General features: G+C 37.0%; 2 protein-coding genes across 2 annotated transcripts in view; one reads left to right on the plus strand and one right to left on the minus strand.

Annotated features, from left to right (window-relative positions):
• Positions 1 to 21,248, minus strand: part of LOC124973926 (ral guanine nucleotide dissociation stimulator-like) — a 334,331-nt gene that overhangs the window by 192,637 nt on the left and 120,446 nt on the right. The gene's annotated exons all lie outside the window — the stretch shown is intronic.
• LOC124973945 (sulfotransferase 1C2-like) overlaps positions 6,930 to 21,248 on the plus strand; it is a 98,320-nt gene continuing 84,001 nt past the window's right edge. Inside the window, exon 1 of the mRNA XM_047537574.1 lies at positions 6,930 to 7,302. Coding sequence (XP_047393530.1) covers positions 6,930 to 7,302 — 373 coding nt within the window. The remainder of the gene's footprint in view (positions 7,303 to 21,248) is intronic.

Consider the following 21,248-nt stretch of genomic DNA (forward strand, 5'->3'; position numbering starts at 1 on the left):
GGAAAGTTCACTGTATTGAACTCATTCACCAAAAGAATATAAAGTCAACAAATAAAATACCTAACCCCACATTCTCAAAGCCCTAGAAAAAGAACAAATCAACACCAAACACAGTAGAAGACAGGAAACAATCAAAACCAGAGCCAAAATCAATGAAATTGAAACAAAAGATCAACTGAAAAAAGTGACAAAACAAAAAGCTGGTTCTTGAAAAAAAAAAAACAACAAAATTGATAAACCCTCAGCCAAGCCAACAAAGAGAAAGAGAGAAACTCAAAATCGCCAAAATCCATGATGAAAAAGGAAATATCACAATGGGTTCTACTAAAATACAGATTATAATCAGAACTGATTTTGTAAGTTTATATTCTAATAAAATATCTTGAAGATAACAACAAACTTCTAGAGAGACATGACCTACCCAAATTGAATCAAATCAGGAAGACACACAAAATTTAAACGGATCAATTTCAAAGCAATGAAATTGAAGATGCTATCAAAAGCCCACCAAACAAGAAAGCCCAGGACCAGATGATTCTCAGCCAAGCTCTACCAGAACTTCAAGAAGAACTCACACAAATCCTTCTCAAATTATTCCATGAACTAGAAAAGGAGAAAACCCTCCCAAACTTTCCATGAAATTTCTATCACCCTGATACCAAAACTAGACAAAGACACATCCAGGAAAGAAAATTTCAGATCAATATCCCCAATGAACATAGATATAAAATACTGGCAAATTGCATACAAATACACGTTCAAAAGATAGTGCACCAGAATCAAGTGGGGTTCATCAGAGATGCAAGGTTGGTTCGACATATGGAAATCAATAAGTTTAATTCAAGACATCAGTAGACTTAAAGACAAGAATCACATGACCATCTCGACAGATGCAGAAAAATCATTCAATCAAATAAGCATCTATTCATGTTCAAAACACCAGAAAATCTAGGGATAGTAGGAACATACCTCAACATTACAAATGTCATATATGTGAAACACAAGGCTCACATTCTAAATGGAGAAAACCTAAAGCATTCCCTGTAGAAAGTGAACAAAACAGGGATGCCCTCCTTCACCACCTCTACTCAACATAGTCCTAAAAATTCTAGCTAAAGCAATTAGACAAAAGAAAGAAATCAAAGGAATATGAATAGGAAAACATCAACACAAACCATCCCCATTTTGCTGAGCACATTATTCTATATTTAGAATACCCAAAAAACTGCACCAGAAAACTTCCAGAACTTGTAAACGAATCCAGCAAAGTGACAGGACACAAAATTGACACTCATAAATCAACTGTATCCTCATATATCAGTACTGAATAAACTGAAAGCAAAAATAGGAAAACTATCCCATTCACAATAGCCTCAAAGAAAATAAAATGGTTGCAAAGCAATCCAACAGAAGTGAAATCACTTCTACAATGAAAACTTCAGAACTCCAAAGAAAGAAATTGAAGAACACCTCAGAAGATGGAAAGATCTCCCATGTTCTTGGATGGGCAGAGTCAACACTGTTAAAATGGCCACACTATCAAAAGCATCACACAGATTCGATACAATTCCTATAAGGTTCTGATGTTCTTCATAGAAATAGAAAAAGCAGTCATGAAATCCACCTGAAACAAACAAAACAAAACAAAACAAAAGGCCCAGAATAGCCAAAGAAATTCTTAGGGAGAAAAGTGAACCAGACCTTAAATTATACTGCAGAGCTATAGTAACAAAAACAGCATGGCATTGGCACCAATATAGACATGAAGATCAATGGTACAGAACAGAAGACACAGAGATGAACCCACATAAATACAGATTCTCATACTAGACAAAGGTGCCAAAAACATACACTGGAGAAAAGAGAGTCTGCTCCACAAATGATGCTGGGAAAACTGGAAATCCATTTGCAACAAAATGAAACCCATCTCTCACCCTGCACAAAACCCAAAGTGGATCAAGGACCTAGGCACTAGACCAGAGATTCAGCACATATTAGAAGAAAAAGTAGGCCCAACTCTCCATCATGTCGGCCTAAGAACCAAATTCTTCATCAAGATTCCTAAAGTAGGGCTGGGGACATAGCTAGTTGGTAGAGTGAGTGCTTACCTAGCATGCACAAAGTCCAGGGTTTGATCCCCAGCAACTCCACCAAGAAACAAAACAATGAAACACCTTCTAAAGTGCAAGAAGTAAAATAAGACTCAGTGGAACGGTATCACAGCAGAGTAAACAATCAAGAACATGAACAGAGATTCCACAGATGGGGGAAAATTCTCTGCCACCTGCACCCCAGATAGAGCAGTAATCTCCAGGTATATAAAGAACTCAAAAATCTCTACACCAAAACCCCAAATGACCCAATCAACAAATGGGCAAAGGAACTAAACAGGCATTTCACAGAAGCAGAAACATGATGTCAGCAAATACATGAAAAAGTGTTCAACATCACAAGCAATTAGAGAAATGCAAATCAGAACTACACTGAGGTTGCATCTTACCCCAGTCAGAATGGCAACATCAAGAATACAAGCAACAATAAATGTTGACAAGGATGTGGGGAAAAGGTACACTCACATGTTGCTGGTGGGTCTGCAAATCAGTACAAGCACTCTGGAAAACAGTAGGGAGATTGCTCAGAAAACTCAGAATGGAACCACCATTTGACTCAGCCATCCCACTTCTTGGCATATATCCAAAGACTCAAAATAAGCCTACTACAGTGACTTGGTCACATTAATGTTATATAGTAGCTCAATTCCCAAGAGCCAAGCTATGGAACCAACCTAGGTGCCCCTCAACAGATGAACAAAGAAAGAAAATGTGGTACACATACATGATAAAATATAAGCCATAAAGAAGAATAAAATTACAGTGTTGGTTGGCAAATGGATGAAACTGGACATGCCAGGTGAAACAAGTCAATCCCCCAAAACCAAAGGCTGAATGTTCTCTCTGATATGTGGATACCGACTCACAATAGGCCAAGGTGTGTGTTGCGCGTGCATGGGTATGGGTGTGTGTGTGTGTGTGTGTGTGTGTGTGTGTGTGTAGTTTCATCAGATTGGACAAGAAGGCATAAGGAGAAGGAAGGAGGGTTTGAAATGGGAAAGATGGTAGAATGAATAAGGCATAACTTTACTATATGTTCATATATGAGTACATAATTGGTGTAAACCCCACATCATGTATAAGTACAAGAATGGGAAGTTATACTCCATGAATGTATGATACGTCAAAATACATTCTGCTGTCATATATAAAAAGGAGAAAATCTTTGCCAATCATACTTCAGATAGAGCACGAATCTCCAGAATCTATAAAGAACTCAAAAAACTCTACAACCAAGAATGCAAATAATCCAATCAACAAATGGGCTAAGGAAATGAATAGACACTTCACAGAAGAAGATCTACAAGCAATCAACAAACATATGGAAAAATGTTTAACATCTCTAGTAATAAGAGAAATGCAATTCAAAACCACCCTAAGATTCCATCTCACCCCAATTAGAATGGCGATTATCAAGAATACAAGCAAAAACAGGTGTTGGAGAGGATGTGGGGAGAAAGGTACACTCATCCATTTCTGGTGGGGGTTGCAAATTAGTGCAGCCACTCTGGAAAACAGTGTGGAGACTCCTTAGAAAACTTGGAATGGAACCACCATTTGATCCAGCTATCCCACTCCTTGGCCTACACCCAAAGGACTTAAAATCAGCATATTACAGAGATACAGCCACATCAATGTCCATAGCTGCTCAGTTCACAATAGCCAGATTGTGGAACCAACCTAGATGTCCTTCAATTGATGAATGGATAAAGAAACTGTGGTATATATATATGCAATGGAATATTACTCATCCATAAAGAATGATAAATGATGGCATTTGCAGGCAAATGGATGAAATTGGAGAATATCATGCTAAGTGAGATAAGCCAATCTCAAAAAACCAAAGGACGAATGATATCACTAATAAGTGGTTGATGACACATAATGGGGGTGGGAGGGGTTAGTGTTAGGGTTAGAGTTAGCGTTAGGGAGGGAGGCAAGAATGGAGGAAGGAAGGACTGTATAGAGGGAAAAGAGGGGTGGGAGGGGTGGGGGAAGGGAAAAAATAACAGAATGAATCAAACAACATTACCCTATGTAAATTTATGATTACACAAATGGTATGCCTTTACTCCATGTACAAACAGAGAAACAACATGTATCCCATTTGTTTACAATAAAAAAATTGAAAAATTTAAGGGCTTAATTAAAAATTATACATTAAGTACATATCATATAATAATTAAGAAGAAACACATTTCTGAATATGTGGCAAGGATAGAAGCCAATTTGTCCTTATGTAAATCACAAGAAATTTAGAAGTGATTGGAAGTGCTATGGATAGATCTACATGTTTTACAAAGAGAAAATATAAACTAATATACCTTACAAATAATTCTACAAATTATTAGTTTTTAATAAGATGTAAGCACTTACATAATAGCTATTTTCTAATTTTTATACATTATGTCTGATAATTTTTTACTGTATTTTTCTCAAATTTAGAATTCATTTTTTTATTTTATTTCATTTTAAATGTTATAATAATTATTTTAAATTCACTGATTTCTCTTAGGTTACATGAGAGACAAACTTCTTTGTATTGTATTTCTTTTTACTAAATAATTGTTTTCAACATATTAATCTTCAAAATGTTTTAAGAAAGTTTGATTTTAAAACCTAAGTAAGGTCATGTGCGCAGTGTAATATCATTTCCTTTAGTAACAGACTGCATTTACCATGGTGGTCCTATAAATGATATTGCCTAGTGATGTCATATCTATCTTAGTTTATGTAAATACATTCTATGAACTTCACACAATGAACAAATCACTTTACTATGTATTTACCAAAATGTATCCTTGTTGTTAAGTGATTCATGACTATAATGAGAATAGACAAGGAAAAGAGAAGTGCAGAAAGACAATAATGTAGGTTTTGCAAGAACACTCTAATGTAACTACCAAAGAAAGCGTTAAGCAATAAAAACAAAAACAGAAAGTAAAACTTAAAAAAAGTTCTATTCAAAACACCAAATAAAATATGCATCAAATTATGATCTTTACTAAATTATTAATTAGATAAGAACTACCCACTGTTTTGGAGTCACAAATTACCTCCTTTAACCACACCCCCATACATAAATACACCCAAATTACCATTAGATTACAAATTCCAAAACGCCATAATGTTTATTATACTAAGATTCACAGTTTCTGGACCTATTTTTAGTTAAGTGCTTTTAAAAATCCCTGTTGAATGAAAAATAAATATCTTATACAGAAGTCATTCTTATTTTAAACTAATAAGCTATTAGCCATTAGTTTGTCATCTGAGGTTAAATCAGTACTACTTATAAAGGTCTCTCACCTTCACAATCTTAATTTTCAGAACTATTAAGTAAACCTAACCTAAAATCATCTGACAAATGAGAAATAAAATAAATATAAAGCATTGTTAGCTAATGTTTATTCTGAAAATACAAGACAGCTCAACATTAGAAAATCTAGTTACAGAACACATCAAACTAACAAAAGATAAACATTATTATCTCAAAAAACTAGAAAAGACATTTTGCAAAATAAAAACACTAAATAATGACAAAACTCAAAAGAGAAAGAGAACACCTTTAATAAAGGGAAGCCACCAGAAAACTTTAGCAAACATTCTTAAAAAGCAGTCTTACTAAAGTCAAGATCAGGCAAGTTTGCCTCCTTTAATACCCGCTAGGCCAGGCTATAGTCAATTTAAGGGGACAGTACAGTATACTGGTTAAAAACTCAGGCTGTTGTTCCAGATTGCCTGAGTTTATGTTCGGTCAGCTGACTAAACTTGAGTTAGCAAATCACCTTTCTATCTCTCACTCTATTCCCTTTTAAAATATATAGTAGTACCTATACCTCATGTGTTGGCTTAGATGATTAAATGTGCTAATGCATTCAAAGCACTTAGAACACCCAACACATACTAAGTAGTGAATAAACAATACATAGGTGACAAAACACTTTTTTCCCCAATTTTTCATTTCTTTAAAAGAGAATTATTTTAATGCAAAATTAAAAATGGATGTATCTGTTCCAGTAAAGTACCCCCCCCCCTTTTCTTTTGGTTCACTCACCTTGTGTAGAAGTTGCCTTTCTTGGCTTCAACCTGCAGAGCAGAAAGGAAAGTGACCTCCTTTATTCTGCCATCTTGCTGTTCAGGATTTACATCTTAATTTAGAAGGTCCTCCTCTTAGAGCAGTGAGAGGACAACACTGACAGCCACAAAACACCCTTCAGGGAAGCAGCTGAAACACCAGAAAGCGTAGGCCGCACACAAGCCTCGAGGGCCCTCTGCAGCTGAGGAGTGTTAACATCCACAGGCGTGCGCCCCAGAAAATAGGAAGGAGCAATAAAAGGAACTGCCGCTCCAGCCCGCCCAGCACTTGCAGTGAAGGGCTCACATGCTGGAGGTCGGTGGTACAACTGGGCGGAGTTAGCGCCCTGCTGGCGTGTGGATGCACGGTTTGTGGCAGAAGGACCGCACAGGCGCTGCGGTGGCTGGGAGTTGGGACTGCGCATGCGTCTTTGAAGGAGGTAGCGGCGGCAGCCGCGAGGGAGATCCCAGAAGATGGTCTTGATTAATGACTTGTGAGTGCATTGGTGTGCGTGAAAAGTGTCTGGGACGTGACGGTGGGAGACTCATTGACTGAGAAATGGTGGAATATTCCTAAGACATGATGAGCTCCCGACCAGCCGCTACCCCTCTCCCTGGCGAGCACTCCCAGTCCACCTCACGGCCCTCAGCGGCGTGGCGCCCACACCCTCTGGGTGTTGCGGTGGTAACACGGCGGTCCTCTCGCCCTGCACGTGGGTGGTGGCCTGCGGACCCTGGCGCATGTCTCTGGAAGGCTCCCAGAGAGTTTCCACTGGGACCATGCTCACCCGGGTCTGCTTGGGGGCTTTCTCAGGCCCGCTGGTGGGCAGAACCACCACTTCCTACGGGGGTTCTGGGAAAAGCGGTGGCCTGAGGGTGATGTGTCGCCCGGGGTGGAGTCTGCTTGTCACCCACGGAAGATGCGATTGCCAGGTGAAGGCAACCCTGACTCCTGGAGGTTGGCGCCCTGAAGTTCATGTGGCAGCCAGTAGAACAGATAAACCGTGCTCCGCTGGGCAGCTCAGTTGCATCACTGGAGAGCCTTCTCCTGGCTCAGGAGTCTCACTCCCCAGATGGCTTGGCTCTCGGGCCCCACCTACTTCAGGAGTTGAAGGTGAGGCGTTAAACACATGCCCTGTCAAACAGAGGGGTTTACAGGTTGATCAGCGGCCAGCGATTTTGTTGAAAACTTTATTTTTTCTCACTATCAGGGTCTTTTAAATCACAGAAAATCTGGTTGGCAGTAAATGTTAAGCTGTCACACCTGGTTTCTGACCTCTCTATCCCTTTCATGGGCAGCTAGGGATTTTTAGTATAACCCGTTGTTTATGTTTTATTTGTTTTCCTGCCAAATTCATGTGTTCATTTTAAATTCTTAAAAATAATTTTTTTGACTTAAAGTAGCTGATCTAAACACCTTTATTTTAACCTTAGTTGTCTAACTATTAAAAAGTCACTGATGTCACTTCCCTGCTTAAAACCATCCAAAGACACACTGACCCTTCAGAATTAAAATCAGTCTTTACAATAGCCTGCAGGCCTTACACTGTTTTATTCCCTGCTGTAACCCCATTTACTACTTTTTCTGTGTCCAGTCCAGCCTCAAAAGATTCCTTGCTGTTCCTTCACTGTTCTACATGTGAGCTGAGTTGAGGACCTGTTTACTTTTGTTCCCTCTGCCTGAAGTGTACTTCCCTCAGTTCAGTTACTCTCCTTTTTAGGTCTTTGCTCAAATAACACCTCCTCAGTGAATTCCTATTTTTCTAAATGTATTCTTTTTTTTAATATACTTTTATTTATTTTTATGTGGTACTGAGGATTGAACCTAGTGCCTCACATCTGCTAGGGGAGCACCCTACCACTGAGCCACACACCAGCCCTAAATGTATTCTTAATTCAATTAAGCTCCACAAATTTGCCCATTTTCCTCACTCTACTAGACTCAGATTTTAAATAGTCCCTAGCACTTTGTAGGTGCTCAACAAACACTTATTAAGTGATAAGGATTCTGTGAAAAGATAGTTTTGCCTTTTTTTGTAGAGTGAAATGTTCTAATGAAAGCTCATTTATAATACTGAACTTTGGGTGTAGGTAAAACTTTTCCTCCAATTTTTTTTAGCAGTGTATCGTGCATTTATTATTTTAATATCTGATGTAGATGACAGCAGATATTAAGACAAATTGAGGATATAATACAGGAGGAAATTGACTTAGCCCAAACCACATAGAGAGTTGTAGGAATGCTTTTATGTCATATATCTAGTCATTTTTTTCCTTCTATTGGAATTACCTTGTCCTTCCAAAAATGTGAATTAAGTGTTCAGTTGATCCTTTGACAATTATATAAGTAGTACCAAACTAGCTCTTGGAAAGTAGTTACCACTGAGAATTTGTACACTAGCCTTTTTGCAAATCTTTCCTATTGCTGTGAAAATATAAATGCACTGAGATAATGAAAGTTGAACTGTGCCCTATGTCTAATTATTTTTCATAAGGTATACATTGCCATTTTGGACATTTACTTCTCTTGTATATCTTTCCTAGGGATTTTTTTTAACAGACTTTTCTTTAGGTAAAGCTGTTTCTTATTTAAGCGTTCCCTGTTTCTAGTACAGAATATGGCCTATCATAGTTTAAGTACTCAGTAATGTTGGATGAGAAAATGATGTCTTCCTACTTTTCCAGTCAGCTTTCTTAAATTGTTTTTGGTCAGGAGCAGTGAATAGGTCATTCCTATATTAAAGATATTGGTAAACTAAAATACTCTGTCACATATTTTTTTGCCCTACAAAACTCTAATTTTGATAAAAACTAAAAGGGCATAAATGAATTTCAGGGTGTGTTAATTCCCTTCCATTTATTATTAAAGCAGTAGATGAAGTTGCCATTAGTGAAATGGAAAAAAAAATCACAAGGATTTTCAGAGAAGTTTGTTAATTTTCAAATTGCTCTGAAAATTGAATTTTGCTTTTGGAAAATCACAGCCTTTCAGTTCCTTTTCCCATTTATTTTTTTACTCTGCAAATCTTGAAGTTTGTTAACTCATCTCTCTCAATGTCTTAATCACTTGCATTTTGTAAAGAATTTTCTTTGAATGTGCTACGAATCAAAAATGGGGATCATCTTACTAGTATGTATTTGTTGAAATTACTCAACTATTATTCCTTTTGGTTTTGTGAAACTTCAGGGGTACTTTCCTTTCTATCCCTTCTTCTCTACAGTCCTATTGATTCAGGCCTTTATTAATAACACTTGAAGAGACTCTCAAAATACTTGTTTTCCTCATTTTCCTGACCCTCAGTGCTTTTAATCATCTCTGGACAACTGTAGTTACATCATTTACCTCATGGAATAACCTTTCAGGACCCTTTTTTGCCTGATTAATTAATTTAATCCATAACATAGTGTTCCAAGCCCTGAAAATTTGCCCCAACCACTGTCTTTCTAACTTTTCCTCCCCCAGTGTATGTCCGATTTACTGAGAAAGGGAGCAAGTTAGTATGCACCCTGAGGAGACAACTAAGATGATTAGGGATTTTTAGCTATGGAGGGAATTAGAACAAGTTTATGCTTGGGAATTGAAACTAGTGACCTTTGTAACTTTGAGATTGTCATCATTTTTGTTATCATTATCAGTAAGAAAGAGTGATGAATGATGCTTATATGAGGGGGAGGGAATAGCAGGAGGTGTGTTTGATTCATGTTGGAAATTAAGATTATGTGAACATTCAGGGTAAATATTTGAGGGGAATATGGAAAGGGGGCGGAGGTGCTGCTGAAATGAAAACAAAATGTGACATTCTGGGGCATACAAATACCCTCTTCACATTGTGTAAAAGAAAGCCAACAGAATGTCTAGGTTAAAACAAATCATCACTAATGTAAAGAAGAAACAATTACTTTAAGATAAAAGGAAGGAGACAGCAGTTGAAGAGAAAATGGTATTAGTAAAACTATTGGGAATTTTCCGTAAAATGACAATTGAGGTGACTGTGAAGTGGTGTGTGTATGTATTTACCTCTCCTTTTTAAATAAAAGTCTAAGGGGAACCAAGTAGGGGGGAAAGGAATTTGCCGTCTTGGAACTCAGTATTTTGAGACAATTAATATACAGAGATGACTTTGGTTTTCAGACTTTATGGCAGAAAGGGTTAAGGGTGGAAATAAGGGACCTCTGTTAAAAACCTAGAGAAAATGCAGTATTCTTATGTATAGTAATATAAAATATTTTTAAAATAATTTTTCAATACTGCATTATAGGTAAAATGGAGCTATAAACATATCCTTTTAGTCTGTCCAATAACAAAATTCTTGCACAGGATCAAACACCTATCAACCTTATTGAATCTACCCTGGAAAAATTTATTGCATTTATAAAGTTCAAGGTAGTTTCCTTAATAAAATTTTTTTATTATTAGTTTGAAAGGATATCCCTTACTTTTATCTTATTAAACTTGAACAATTGGGTAGTAGAGAAACAGTTTCTGGAAACATTTTTTTCATGAAATTCAAGATATGTATTCTGTGAGAAGTATCATAAAAACAAAATGCACAGCTAGTTTGTGGTGAATGAAACCATCTAAAAATTTCATGAGGGCATCCTAACCAGTCTACAAATAATACATTCTGTTCCCTGCAATTTTCAATAATGGGGGAATTTTTTTGTTTTGTTTTCTTGTTTCTTTACTTATAAGAACTCCTGCAACTGCATCTTTAGGGTCCTGGACAAGAACACTCAGTACAAATGATCATTGGGATGCAGGAGAGGTAGCTTTTTTTTCCTGTAGTTTGAAAAAACTTGCTTAGGGTTGTAGGAATTGCGAAGACTCCCTTGCATAAATGGCATAGTTTTATTTTCAGATTCAAGAGTTCTATCAGTTGAATCATTGGATTTAAAGTGAAGGATCCTTTAAATCTAGAGATCTGTGTTTTAAAACCATTCAAATGTAATATGTATTCTTTAATTTTAGCATTATGTTTTTTTGCCATGTTCTGTTTAGGGGGTGATTCTGAATTTATTGGCATAATTTACTTTGATATGTTTATCTAAACTCATATCTTGGTCATGTTCATTTTTTTATTTTAGTCTTGTTGCAAAATGAATTGCGGTATATTACAGATAATCAATTGCAAACAAATTTCTGTTACACTGCTTTTTTGGCAGAGTTTGAAGAATGAAATCCAAAGGAGTACGGCAAGTTGAAGTCCCACCTCAACATTTTGGAGAAGCCCTAAGCAACTAAGCCAGACCCTGCCTCAAAATATTTACGGAGGGGTTAGAGATGTAGCACTGTGGTAAGCACCCTGCGTTCAGTCCTCCAAAAGAGTAAAGTTTAACTTGTGCAGGAATTCTTTTTACACTATCCCAGAGAAATGAGATTCTAGCCTTAACCTAAGTACTTTTCAGGTTAAGTAGCTCACTACCTAGAAAAGCAACTCCTTTACTGTTGGACATTATAAACATTTGTCTTCTTTAAGCCACAATCTGCTCTCCCTTAATGATTGCCTGTTGTTCACACTTTATCCCACTTGGGAAGTGAATATCGAGTCTGGCCCGTCCTGCCTGTAGCAGCCTTTCAGACTTTCTGGTGGTGGCTCTCGTACAAACGCTGCTACCTGCCAAGACATTTTGTTCCATTTTCAAAGATCATAAGGTTAAACATCCCAGCACATTTATTTGGCCTAATATAACAGGACCCTTAGACTTCCTCACCAACTGGTCTTATTGCTGTATATGTCTTAGTTGTTTCTTTGAACTGAAAACAGTTTTCCAGACACAGTCTGATCAACATATAACCATGAGAGCTTATTGTCTTCGTTGATTTGCTTGTGCCATAGAAATAAATCACCTATAAAGGACCTGTGTCCTGCTGTTGCAGCCACCTGCAGTAGAGCCAGAGATGAAAAAAGCAAAAGCTGTTTGTGAAATTAAGATATGTGTAGCAAACCTCATTAAAGTTTATGGATCCTTCTGTTACTTGTACACAACTCCTGCTTGCTTGTCTGGTTTTCCTAGAGCTGTCAGGAGATTAGAAGCAGCAAATTGGAAGTGGGACAAAAAAAAACTGATAATCTAAGAGGTGACAGCTGTCAGAAAACAGGGTGCCAGGAATGGAGACACTAAAACAGTGCAGCTGTCTGGCACTATTATTTAATGTAGACTTGAACACAGCTGTATGAGTCTTGCTAGTACCTGAAGTTTACTGTGTTACAACACAGTCAAGATAAGTCTGGACCCCTATTTATTTGCACAATTATCTGTTTTAACTTAAAATGAAACTTGATATTTTTCTTTGTTAGGGTTTGTTTGTTTCAGCTGGTTGAATCAGTTAAAATTGTTCTGAGTCTTGGTGTTGTCACTCAAAATATTCACAGGTTTTCTTATATGCAGATTTAGTAAGCATATGTTCTGTCTCTGCTGAAATTATTCTTAAAATGAGAACAAGAGGAAAACCTAGTAGCATTCCACAACTTATTAGCACATTGGTCACTTTTTTTGGACATGTTTATTTAGTTGTTCCTATATGAATGTTGTTACTCTGTTGTTCAAGACCAAATTTACCTTTTGGTTGAGACATTTTCCTACTATTTATGTATATGACTTTATTACAAAGTGTATTTTAAAGGACTAAACGATTATGGTATGACTAGATTAACCGTAGTGCTGTATCAGTCCTCTTTGCAGTCTGTAGTTCCTAGACCCTGGGAACTACATTTTGGGAGCATTTGAGAAATTTGCTTGGTTCCAGCTTCCTAAACCCTTCCAAATTGAATAAGATTGTGTGTGTGTTTTAAGTTAATCTGCAAGATAGCATCATATCCCCTCTTTGTATTTTCAGTTTATAATGACCCTTATTTTCTCAAATAAAATTTTAACTTTGAATTATGAGTTCTTGGAAACAGATTCTTGTGCCTTTATTTTGATAATGTAAGGAAAATACTTCTTTAAGCCATCTTTATTGGAAGGAAGAAGTTTAGTCAAATTTGTAGAGATTGGAGCTGGTTTTGTGCTGTGGCTTAGTCACTAGAATAATTAAACCAGAGGAACTTTGTTCTTTGCTACTTATGGGAATTTGTACTGGTAGTGAATGGTGCTGTTTTCTTCTCAATCATTTTTTACTCTTTACATTAGTTTTCTACCCAGTTACGCTGGGATTGAAGTAAACTGTTGATAACAGTCTTGAATCCTGTTTAAACACAAAAATGATAATATTTGATAACAATTTTCTTTGAATGGTAACTACAGAAAAGTTGGTGATTCAGGTAAAAATATATCTAATGTATTTCTCCTCACAGCAAAGTTTCTGCATTTGTGAGGATGATTACTCCCAAAGGCTTCTTGGTGTTTCATGAGAGCCTGAAACACTTACTCCTACTGTAGTACATGTAAGCCTTGTCCCCAGCAGCATGTCATCTCTCTGCCCTGAGGTTGAGGTGAGAGACAGTGCCCAGGTTCTTGAGAAGGATGAAGGTGATGGCATAGGAGTGAATACATGGAGTTCATCTCGTGGGTTTTGTGAAGGGCATAGGTTTGCTTCCAAATGGCAGCCCACACTGGGTCCTTGCTGATGGTGCTGGCTCTAGGGTGAGCAAATGAATACTTTGAGATCATAAAGAAAGCTCATCCACTGTTGTATGTTTGTTGTACTTTCAACAGTATTTTATTTATGTTGCCACATGATAGGAGAGGGAGATAACAGACTTCTGAAACAGCTCTTGTCATTTGCTAAATTAACTCTATAGTGTTTTCCTCTGGTGACATTACTCTTCTTAGCATTATTTTAAAGTTAGTCTCCATGTTTTATTTGTACCTCATAATCTAAGGTATCCTTTGGTGTCACTTGTGTACCAACTGTATTTTGAAGACATAAGCTATGAAATGTTCTGCTAGTCATTGTGACATAAAATATCGGAACAGAATACTTTCACAACAATAAATATTCTGAAATTTTTCTTGTTTTGTTGCCTGCCTCTCCATTATGCCTCAGTTGAGTAAAACTCCTCTATATTTCATACTCTTCATTTTTATTTATTCCACATTGTAATAATTTTCAGCCTTTCTGTTTTTTTGTTTTTAAACTAAAACCACCCATTGCTGCATGAGTGACTCCTCCCCTGTGCTCTCTCCACCAGTCCATGCTCCACCACATGTCCCCAGGGTTAATGGGCTCTTTCCAGTCTTGTCTCATAATTTTCCTATTGATTTCATTTTGCTTTTGATACCCCTTTTAATGCCATATTTACTGGCCAAACCTCACAACTTCTTTATTAGCATTTTATGCTGCATGACAAGTAAGAGTGTTTAAATTATTTAAAAGCACATAACATTTGGTTTGCTTTGACAATTCTATAAAAACCAGTAGCTAATGATTCTTTGACACTTGAGGTTAGATCTGTTGGTAGAGTCAAAGCATGGCATGGTGCTTGTGCTGGAAAGGGCTCCTGTATGCCCAAGCCCAAAAAAACTGGTGAAAGATCACTGTCATTTTCCTCTTGGGTTTTTACAGGATGAATATATGGAAGATGATTTCTTCATTAAAATTGAGTTATGACACAAGACTTGGAAACATTGGAAAATGTAAGTTTCAGTCCTTCACTTGCAACATAGAAATCCCTAGAAAAGGTAATCACTGCATTTAGTTTATTTTTTCATCAACAAAGTGAAGTTTACCTTCATTAGACTAACCACTGGCCACCTCAGACTATGTCAGATTTAGGTGAGACAAGCAAGCAGCCAGAAACAAACGATCTTTCTCTGTCAGTCCCTTGCCTTGACACTTGAGTGGCCTTTTGTGAGGTTACTGTTTTTATCAGCAGTTCTATCTGGAACAGAGAGAGTGGATCATCAAAATTCACACAGATAACCCCCAATTCAGTTTTAGCCATTAGTATAGATTGCCTTCATCTCTGTATATTTGCCAGAGCTGCTCTAACATAGCAGAGTTGATTGCTTTCATTTTCAGCTCCTCTCCACTTTACTGGGTTGTGTGTTGATGTCAGAGAAATGACCAGATGTCAGGAGGGAGAAGGTACGTTGAATAATTTACAAAAATATTGACAAGCTCCTGATTTATTATAAGGTAATGCACATTTATCCCCAAAGCATGCTTCAAGTACATCAGCAACAACTCAGACATGTAATCCTTAAGGCTTGTTGGGAAACTTGGAAGGACATCTGGCATACTTGGTGGATGCACTGAAACCTGTGGTCCCTGGACCAGCAGTAGCATCTGGGAACTCATTAGGAATGTAGATAAGGGTCACAAGATCTAAAGTGGGCTCCAATAGTTGGATTTTTGATGCAAACCCCAGTTTGGTAACTACACTTTTCTAATCATAGGACATACTATTAGAGGATTGCAAGTTAATGGTTGTGTTAAATTCTATTATTTCTATACTTTTACTGTTCTATTTTGTAATTGATGCCTTTTTTTTTAGCCCAATATATTTCTTTCTTTTTTATTGTAAACAAATGGGATATATGTTGTTTCTCTGTTTGTACATGGCGTAAAGGCATACCATTTGTGTAATCATAAATTTACATAGGGTAATGTTGTTTGATTCATTGTTATTTTTCCCTTCCCTCCCACCCCTCCCACCCCTCTTTTCCTTCTATACAGTCCTTCCTTCCTCCATTCTTGCGCCCCTCCCTAACCCTAACTCTAACCCTAACCCCTCCCACCCCCCATTATGTGTCATCATCCACTTATTAGCGATATCATTCGTCCTATGGTTTTTTGAGATTGGCTTATCTCACTTAGCATGATATTCTCCAATTTCATCCATTTGCCTGCAAATGCCATAATTTTATCATTCTTTATGGCTGAGTAATATTCCACTGTGTGTATATATATATATATATATATATATATATGCACACCACATTTTCTTTATCCATTCAAATTAATGATGCCTTTTAATAGAACTTTTGAATTTTAATTTACAGTACTTGACTTTAGTTTTCTTTCAAGTCATTTGACATTTCATGTTGTTTTTCATAGTAATTCTCTGAAATTTAGGGTCTAAATGAGATGATTTGGTATGTTTTAATCCTTATTTGGGTTAGTCTGTCATTTTCAGCTCTCAAGTGGGTGTATCTGTTGGTAGTTTTTAAACAGTACTTAATTGGTTCATAGAATTTCAGAAATATATGAACAACATAAAGTGTAGAGGAATCAGCCTCATACTAAAAATAAACCACTTTGGGTTAAACAAATTCAGGAGAGGTTTTGGAGCATTTGGTGCTGCTTGAAGCCTGATTCTGAGGCTCCCATGCTAGAATATGACTTAACAGCTTTCAAGAATTTGTTGTATATCATTTGAATTAACACAGGTCAGATACATTTGGTTACATAAACTATATCTAAGGACTAACAAAAGGATAAAAGGATATTGACAAATTTCTGTTCATTTTACAGTGTCCCCCCTTATTTGAGCAGTGCTTAAGGGCGTAGTAATTTCCAGATCCCTCAAGATTTCAGAAAGCTAAACTTGATACATAATTTGCAGTTTTTTAATTCATAATGTATGATAAGATTCAAGATATAGATTATGTATGTAAGTGTAATAGTTTTAGCTAATAAGAATAATCTAGATTTTCTTGTTTCATTTCTGTCTGTAATTTATAAGTACACAGTTTATATCCAAACACATGGAAAACTGTTGAAATTGTCCACATAGATATTGCAGATCAATGTCAAGTTGAACCAGCACTAAGTAAAATCCCAGTTGATGGCATTTTAATGTGTCCCCTTTTACACATAAAAATGATTTTCTTTCTTTCCTATATGTCCTGTATTTACACACTAAAATAAGCCTGGAGCTCAGCCTTAGGAAAGAGACAGACTCAGAGTGAGAGAAGGTAACTTGTTTCTATGTGAATCTTGCCTCTGTGCAAGTGATTCATTTTAAGAAATTCCAGTATACCTGGTTTACATAAGTGTGTGTTTTCTTTGAAAAAAGATTGTTTACAAGAGTCTTCTATCTTCAGTTTCTTAACATCAGTCCTTTATACTTTTCAAATGATTAAGAAGGCAGAATTTTAATTTATACAAAGTTTTCAGTAACTGAGCTAAGGCTTTGGTTATTTGTGGAAAATGTTTCACGTGCAGTACCTTAAGTTAACTTTTTATCTTTCTATTACGATTACTATTTTTTTTTTGGTGTCGTGCTAGGGATCGAACCCAGACCTTGTGCTTGCAAAGCAAGCACTCTACCAAGAGAGCTATCTCCCCAGCCCTTGATTACTATTAAATGTAAATATTTGTTCTTCAGGCCTTTGATTTAAAATAAATTTTTGCCATAAAAACACTCCACATGCCAAATTAAGACCCTTATATTTTGTTGCTGAGGTTTGTGAATATTAACTCAGATCTTATTTTATGGCATGGCAAGTACCAGGTAGATTTGCAGGGCACCTTTACAGACTTTTTACAAATAAAGAAACCAGTGATCTCTTTTTGCTAATCCAGAGAGCCAAAGGTTTTGGAAAACAATAGCACCCCTTGTTTTCTCAGGTCAACCATAGTATGTTCAGTCAGCATCACCTTCCTTTTCTATTTTTACTGTTTATTCTCTGACCCTAGTAGTAGTGTCAGCTGAATAGAAATGACTCAACACTGAATGTCTCATTTTGCAGTTGAAGTATGAAGGTAAACCTAAAACAAATGTCCCTGACCTATGCTCAGAAATCACAGGAATCAGAGCTGATGGCAGGGACCATATGCCTGACTGGTCCCCACACTGCTAGAGCCCCTTCCCTATTTAGAAGAACAAATACTGAGAAGGAACCGTCTTCAAATTTAGTCGTGCTTGGGATGGGAATATAGTTCAGTTGGTAGAGTGCCTGCCTTGCAAGCACAAAGCCCGGGGTTCAAGCCCCAGCACTGCAAAAAAAAAAAATTAGTTGTGCTGTGATTTGAAATTATTTTTTTTCAACTTTTTTTATTGTAAACAAATGGGATACATGTTGTTTCTCTGTACATGGAGTCAAGGTATACCATTTGTGTAATCATAAATTTACATAAGGTAATGTTTGATTCATTCTATTATTTTTTTCCTTCCCCCCACCCCTCCCATCACTCTTTTCCCTCTATACAGTCCTTCCTTCCTCCATTCTTGCCCCCCTTCTTAACCCTAAACCTAAACCTAATCCTAACCCTAATGCTAACGCCTCCCACCCCACATTATATGTCCTCATCCGCCTATCAGTGAGATTATTCGTCCTTTAGTTTTTTGAGATTAGCTTATCTTACTTAGCATGATATTCTCCAGTTTCATCCATTTGCCTGCAAATGCCATAATTTTATCATTCTTTATGGTGGAGTAATATTCCATTGCGTATATGTGCCACAGTTTCTTTATCCATTCATCAATTGAAGGACATCTAGGTTGGTTCCACAATCTGGCTATGGTGAATTGAGCAGCAATGAACATTGATGTGGCTGTATCTCTATAGTATGCTGATTTTAACTCCTTTGGGTATAGGCCAAGGAGTGGGATAGCTGGGTCAAATGGTGGTTCCATTCCAAGCTTTCTAAGGAATCTCCACACTGCTTTCCAGAGTGGCTGCACTAATTTGCAACCCCACCAGCAATGTATGAGTGTATCTTTTTCCCCACATCCTTGACAACACCTATTGTTGCTTGTGTTCTTGATAATCGCCATTCTAATTGGGGTGAGATGGAATCTTAGGGTAGTTTTGATTTGCATTTCTCTTATTACAAGAGATGTTGAACATTTTTTCATATATCTGTTGATTGCTTGTGAATTTTATTCTGTGAAATGTCTGTTCATTTCCTTAGCCCATTTGTTGATTGGATTATTTGTATTCTTGGTGTAGAGTTTTTTGAGTTCTTTATGTATTCTGGAAATTAGCGCTCTATCTGAAGTATGAGCGGCAAAGATATTTTCCCACTCTGTAGACTTGCCAGAGAGAGTAGGGCTGCTTGGGGAAGTCCCTGGCTGCCCTGTCCTGGTCCCTGAAGCTGCCTGCAGGCCGGAGCTCGCTGCTGGCTCCGGGACTTGGATCTGGTTCTGTGCAGAAAGGCTCTCACTGGGGGGCCTGCTCCAAGAAGCTGTCCGTATGGAAGGAGCCCACTGCCAGAGGGAGCAGGGCTACCTGGGGAAGATTCTAGCTGCCCTGCCCTGCTCTGAGAAGCCGCCCCTGTCCAGGCCTGCCACCCGGACCAAGCTTTACCCCGTGGGGGAGACTCACCCCGTGGCTCTATTTTAGTCTGAGTCTCTCAATGCCCCCCTTCTTGAATCCTGGGTTCTGGAGCGACAGGAGATGCAGTCACCCTCTATTCTGCCATCTTGGATCACCGGCAGTGACTTTCTTAAGAGAACTCCTAAAGCCCAGGAAGTAATGCCAAGAATTAATAAATTGGATGGCATCAAATTTTGAAGCTTCAGCACAGCAAAGGAAATATTTGGAAATGTGAAGAGAGAATATAGAGAATAAGAGAAAATCTTTTCTAGCTGCTTTCCTGACAGAGACTTAATATCTAGAATACATAATAAACTCAACAAACTTCACACCAAATGATCAAATAACCTAATTAATAAATGGGCAAATGAATTAAGACATTTCTCAAAAGAAGAAATATAAATGACCAACCAATATATAAAGAAATGTTCAACTTCTTAGCAATTAGGGAAATGCAAAACAAAACTAACTGAGATTTCATCTCACACTAGTCAGAATGGCAGTCATCAAAATACAGGTTAAAAAAATGTGGAGAGGATGCAAAGTAAAAGGAACACTTTCGCACTGCTGGTGGGATTGTAAATTTAGTACAATCTCTATTGAAATCAGTATGGCAATTCTTTAAAAGATCAGGCATGGAACCACCACATGACCCAGTTATACCACTCTTTGATACTTATCCTGAAGAATTGAAGTCATCATACGATACTGGTACATGTATACCCACGTTTATAACAGCACGATTCAAAATAGCCAAACTATGGAACCAGCCTAGTTGACCATCAGTGGATGAATGGATAAAGAAAATGTGGCTTATATACACAAATGAATTTTATTCAGCCATAGAGAAAAGCAAAATTATGTCATTTACAAGAAAATGAATGAAGCTGGAGACCTTTCTGTTAAGTGAAACAAATCAAACTCAGAAGGTCTTGCATATGTGAAAGCTAGAGAGGAAAAAGGGAAAGAAAGTTGGAGTGGATCTCATGAAAATCTAAAGGAGATCAGTAGAAGGAAAGGGACAGGTGTGGGATGAGAAGAGCTGGGGAGTGATATTAGCCAAATTTTAATGCTATATTGTGTCCATAAATGAAAATGTAACAAATACCATCATTATATACAAATATGTAGCAATTAAAAACATGGAAAAAATATTGGTAAAAAATGAAATATCAAATGCCATAATTTTATCATTCTTTATGGCTGAGTAATATTCCATTGTATTTGTACGTATGTGTATATATAATCCATATATTCTATTGTGTGTGTGTGTGTGTGTGTATGTATATATATATATATATATATATATATATATATATATATATCACAGTTTCTTTATCTGTTTATCAATTGGAGGACATATAGGTTGGTTCCACAATCTGGCTATTGTGAATTGAGCAGCTATGAACATTGATGTGGCTGTATCTCTGTAGTATGGTGATTTTAAGTCCTTTGAGTATCCCATTTGTTTACAATAAAAAAAATGAAATAACATAGATTACTGAAGAATGTCAGGTGATTCTTGGTGATTCTTTAGTTCAAATCTATTAAATAAGCAATATTAACTCTTTCTATAAGGCCTTTGAAACTGAATATTTTTAGAGTTGAATTCAATACCCTTATTAGGTCTAGGGGTACAGGGCTATTATACTCTATTTCATATTGGGTGAGTAGTGATGGTTCATATATTTTTTTAAAAGGAATCCATTTCCTCTAAGCTGTCAAATTTATAATTGTAAAATGATTCATAGAATTTCTGTAATCTTTTGGTATATCTCCAAGGTCTTTAGTGGTATCCTCTGTTTCACAAACAATATTGGTAATTTGTGTATTTTCACATATTTTCCTTTCTTA

The sequence above is a fragment of the Sciurus carolinensis genome, unplaced genomic scaffold (genome assembly GCF_902686445.1).
Source record: "Sciurus carolinensis unplaced genomic scaffold, mSciCar1.2, whole genome shotgun sequence".
In the NCBI taxonomy this organism is placed as follows: Eukaryota; Metazoa; Chordata; class Mammalia; order Rodentia; family Sciuridae; genus Sciurus; species Sciurus carolinensis.